At 42.7% G+C, this 5,377-nt stretch overlaps 1 protein-coding gene across 2 annotated transcripts in view; it reads right to left on the minus strand.

Annotated features, from left to right (window-relative positions):
- VPS13A (vacuolar protein sorting 13 homolog A) overlaps positions 1–5,377 on the minus strand; it is a 222,156-nt gene that overhangs the window by 37,913 nt on the left and 178,866 nt on the right. For both annotated transcript variants that reach the window (XM_019517426.1, XM_019517427.1), the window contains exons 60-61: positions 3,892–3,997; positions 2,274–2,387 (exon numbers count right to left, since the gene is read on the minus strand). In XM_019517426.1, the coding sequence (XP_019372971.1) occupies positions 2,274–2,387; positions 3,892–3,997 (220 nt within the window). The remainder of the gene's footprint in view (positions 1–2,273; positions 2,388–3,891; positions 3,998–5,377) is intronic.

Genomic DNA, 5,377 nt, shown 5'->3' on the forward strand with positions numbered 1-5,377 from the left:
TGGCTGATTATTAATGAGCCATATTGGCTAAAATGGAAACGACTGCTGATATGCATCCCAGCACCTTGGAGAGCAGCGTCTGGCTAGCAAGTCTATGGGGGAAAAGGGGTGGGGGGAGAAAAGGGGTGTGTGGGGGGGTGCAGATCAAAGCCTCTGCAGTGAGAGAGGGAGTGGGGCTGGGGCAGGTGCTGCCCAGCTGGGGTAGGGTAAGGCACGGGAGGGAGCCGTGAGTGTCTCGCCTAGAGGCGCAGTGGGGGGGGGCTGGGGGAGGATGGCTCCCACCACACAGAGGGACACATTCCCTTTGGATCTGTGCATGGGGTGATGGCGGGCTGCTGCTCTGAGCTCGGGCTGGAAGCGGCGCTGGGCTTTTCCTGGTGGGGGGGCTGGGCTGGGGCTGTTCTTGGGGTGGGCGACAGCGGCACTAGGAGGGAGTGCTATGAGGTTGGCTGTGGCCACCGCAGAATTCACTGTAGCTCCCCCTCCTGGTGCTGCCGAGTGCAGCCCCGGCCCAGCCCTCCAGCCAGGAAGAGCTCAGTGCTGCTCCTGGCCCTAGCTCGCAGCCTGCCCTCCCCCCACGCATAGATCCGAGGGGAAGGTGCCCTTCTGTGCCTCCCCTGGGGTGCACCAGCAGCGTGAGCCACCACTCCCCACACCTGGACAAGCCACTTGCATCTCTGTTCTATGCCCTGCCACACCTTGGCTGGGCAGTGTCTGCCCCTGCCCCCGCCTCACTACCTCCCTCACTATGGGGACCTGGCTCTGCACCCTCTGATGCCCCTCCCCCACCCACTTTACCCACAGACTTACCAGCTGGATGCTACTCTCCAAGCTGCCAAGCTGCACACATACATGTAGCCTGTATCAGCAACATTATTGGCCATGTCAGACAAAAGCCGATTATGTCAATTTTACTTTCATCAGTGCTGATAGGATACGAAACGATCTATCGATACATTTCTTTAAAAAAATTGCATACCATCAGCATGGGTGGGCAGGTCACGACTACTGCTGAATCTTTACCTACCAATGGACTTAATAGCAAGATTTGAAATTGGTAGTGGTATTTCCCTGTGATAAGTATGAGAAGCTATAGATGGTTGGAAAGCCTCTCACTGTTAGTGTAGGTTTCTACAATGTACAAAGTATATATGCCTTCTTTCCAAAAAGCAACTAGATATTTCTCTCAAAACTGAAGATACTGACAGGATAGGTACAGAGATCAAGACTTGCAAAACTCACACTGGAAATGCTTATAAAAACTGGAAAAACCCCAAATTGAGGGAGGGTTGTACAGTTGTGGTTAGGAACTATAAAAGGTTCCGAATCTATAATAGTTAGAAATTTGCAGCCACCCAAAATGGCAGACTGAACATATGTTCTGAAAGTCTTTAAAAAACCTTTATGGCCTTTACTGCTTGTTGATGTGGGGCTTAAGCTCCTTTGGTTTCTGGTACTATTGAGTTCAAGTTCCTAAGAACTGGTCATGCTGAACTTTCTTGAATCTAATTATGAAGATGCAGGCTGCTTTATGAAGTGATTTTCTTTCAGCTTTTATTCCACAAACAGGTTCTCTTTGGTAACTTAAATGTCCTTGTTATTTCCTTATACCTTCTTCTTAGCACTCGATTCTTAGGCTGGAATATGTTGCAGCATCAAAGGCTAAGCCAGGTTTACACTTTCAGTGTACCTGAGTTCCTGGTATTTTTTTCTTTTCTCCCCCACCCACTAGTTGGGCGAGAGGTCTTCTTCACAAGTGCAACCTTTCTTAGATATATAGACCAACACTACACAAGTGTTAAAAATCCTGTGTGCATGAATCCCTTGTCTAGCAATATAGCATTTGTCTGCATAAACTCTATGTGACAGAGTTTGGGAAGTAAGCGGAAAAAATGTACCTGAGAAATGTAACCTTGTGAATTTTCAGAAAAATGGAGACAACTGAAGATGTGAGGAACGTTGTTAATATATTTTAAAAAACAAACAAAAAACCCTGTGGGTGGAACAGTCTTATAAATAACTTCAAGCCACTGACTTACTGCAAGGGAGAAGCATGCACATTTTTATAATAACCAAACTTTGTGACACAATTAAATCTCCACTCACCACCAAGGGGTATAATTCCTTGTGCTTATTTATAAGACTGACAAATTCAATAATTTCAGCACTGCTCTCTGCGTTATATATTTTTTCTGCTTCAAAAGGAAATGTTTTCCTTTTTATATTAAAATATTGTAATTAGATACCGTACTCAGGCTGTGACGTTTACATACCTTGATTGGAGAGATATGAAAGTATTCATACAAGCTGATTTGTGATGTATCCATTGATGACACACTCATCAATTCTTCGTGGAGAGATTCTACATCCTTTTTGAAAAGTGTAATCTGGAAAAGTATTTTGAACAATATGTTTTATAATTCAATAGGTTAGAGAGTCAAATTCTGAAATACAACAATTTTCAGGAAGTTGCAACAGCCAGTTGATAGAAATACTGGCATCTGGGATTCATGGTGAATTACAAACTCAGCATGAGTCAGCCAACATAATACTGTCACCAAAAAAATCTAATTCAGCCTTTGATTATATTAACAGAAGCATGGAATCCAAGACACAGGAGGTGACAATACCACTCTACTCAATGCTGGTGAAGACTAGAATGTTCTGTACAGTTTTGGGCACTGCTTTTTAAAGGATATTGAATTAGGAGAGGATCAAGAGGTGAGCAACAAAGATATTAAAGGGATTGGAATTCAAACTATATAAGGAAATGTTGAAAAAACTGGGTATGTTTGGTTTAGAGAAAAATAATTAGTGGCATTCAATTTTTTTTAAGATTCATGAAGATACAGAAACAATGTTCCCTCCTTGCAACAGAAAGCAGGACATATGGGTTTAAATTGTATCAAAACAGGTTTAGATCACATCTCAGAGAAACTCTTAACTGTAAAAAAAAGCACGACAATGGAACAAACTGCCTAGGGAAATTAGAAAACCTCTCTCATTAGAGATTTTCAAGAAGTTGGACAGGCATCAATCCAGGTTTAGAAACAGAGGATTCTGCCTCTATGCAGGGGCCTTGACTAAGGTCCTGCCAACCTTACAATTCTGTCAGTGTTTTCTGAAATTCATACTTATTCCTACTGGATGTGTTCCTAGATAGAGTGATTGATATGGAGGAAGAGTTCCTGCGACAGATGGGCAGATTATTAGGGCATGGGAGGCACCCTGTGGAGGCTCCAGAGGTCTTTCCACAAAACTAGTGATGCTGTGATCCTATTCATAACACGCTTGACTAGGAGGTTAGGAAATGGACATTCTATTACTGCCTCTTCCTCTGCTCTGTTTGACCTTTGGCAAGTCATCTCAGCGCTGCAGGCCTCATTTTTAGCTGTAAAAGGAAAATGACACTCTCTCTCTCTACTGTTAAGCTCTGAAATCTACAGATTGTGTACTTGCTGAATATGCATTAACAGACTGCAAATGTGTAAGCTGAAAATTCTAGCAGAGTCATCTCATGCAGATTCTAAGTCAATAAAACAGAAATAACAGCTAGTATTAAAACCCAACCAACCTAAAAATGTGAGTTTTCCAACTCCAGTAAACATACAAAAGTTCTAGTTCAATGCCAGTTTTACTCTTAAGCCTAGACACCTCCTGGTATATATATCATGACAATGTGTAAGGATAGTAAAAGAAGTCTGGTGCCACCTATTGTGCACATGGAACAGTAAGCAGCTATTGAACAATTTAGCAGACTGCTTAATCCATGCTTGAAGCAGTGTTGCCACCTACTCTTGCCCACATCAACAGAAGATCAATTTTTTCACATCTGTGTAACACTTGAAATTAAAAATACATTCTTGCTTGTTGTGACTAAACGTTTTCTACCTCTTCATCTTTGGGCATATCCGCCTGCGTAAAGAGCTCAAGCAATGCAAATAGGAACCCAAGGTCTAATCTGAGATCCATTTCTTGAATCAGTACCTTAAAGTACCTGTATAGGACAACAGAAAATAATAATGAAACAGTAGCAATTTTTTTGGAAGAACAAAGTTTCTGACTGAGGAAGAATTAACTGTAATGCAGTTATATAATACTTTAGTTACCACCATGATTCATCTAAAGATGTTTATTCTGAAGCCTTAACAAGCTTCCATTTGCTACTTGTTTTTACCAAAATATTTTGTCATAGTCCACCTAACACCATAGGCAGCCTTTTTGAAAATGTGTTTTCTAAATTTGAAGATGGCAAAATCCTTGCTCTAATGCAGTGTTTTAAGTGCACAGGTATATAGCACACATATCAGTTAAAGCTGATGGTACAGGCTAACTAGAAGTTTACTTTGTAGTAAAATGTTTTTACCATGTTGTAAAAGTTGAGCAGACATACGATGCACAACCCTACTCTGGATGTGGACAAACAACAAAACTGCAGCAAGTTAAGGTAGCTGTCAAGTAGCAGATGCATGGTAATTGTGCCTACAATTAGTTCATGGTTAGTAAGAGGTCAATTCTAACCCCACTGAACTCAGGGTCAAACTGCCCTGGTTTCACTCTGGTTAGATAGGGAAGAGTGGACACATCTGGGCAACTACTGCATGTCAGCTGCTCTATGGTAAGTTCTTGCCTCCTTTTATCTCACTGCAGATTTGCATGTCCATACCTATAGTGGTGGAATAGCTCGCATGACTGGAGTATTGTCATGGATGGGTATAAACTATTCAGGAAGGACAGGCAGGGGAGAAGACGAGTAGCAGCAGCTCTGTATGCAAGACAGCTGTATGATTGCTCAGAGGTACAGTATAAAACTGGAAACAGACCTGTTCAAAGTCTCTGGATTAGGGTCAGAGGGGACAGCAACGGGGGTTATTTTGTGGTGAGTGTCTGTTACAGGCCACCAGACCATGATGATGAGGTGGATGAGGCTTTCTTCAAACAGCTATCAGAAGTTTCTGCATCACAGGCCCTTGTTCTCATGGGAGACTTCAAGTCACCCTGACATCTGTTGGGAGGGCAATACACACAATCTATGAAGTTCTTGGAGAGTGTTCGGGACAATGTCCTGGTACAAATGGAGAAGCCAACTAGGTGCTGTGGTCTTCTTGATCTGCTCCTCAAACAGGGAAGAACTTGGTGGGGAACACAGAAGTGAATGGTAACTTGGGTAGCAGTGATCACAAGACAACCGAGTTCAGGATTCTGAGGAAAGGAATGATGGAGAGCAGCCAAATAAGGACCCTCCACTTAAGAAGAGCAGACTTGTATTCACTCATGGAGCTGATGGGCAGGATCCCTTGGGAGGCCAGTCTGAAGGAGAAAAGAATCCAGGAGAGCTGGCTGTACTTTAAAAACAAAAAAAAAAAAAAAAAAAAAA

Source organism: Gavialis gangeticus, unplaced genomic scaffold (assembly GCF_001723915.1).
Source record: "Gavialis gangeticus isolate Ggan-Ray unplaced genomic scaffold, GavGan_comp1, whole genome shotgun sequence".
Taxonomy (NCBI): domain Eukaryota; kingdom Metazoa; phylum Chordata; order Crocodylia; family Gavialidae; genus Gavialis; species Gavialis gangeticus.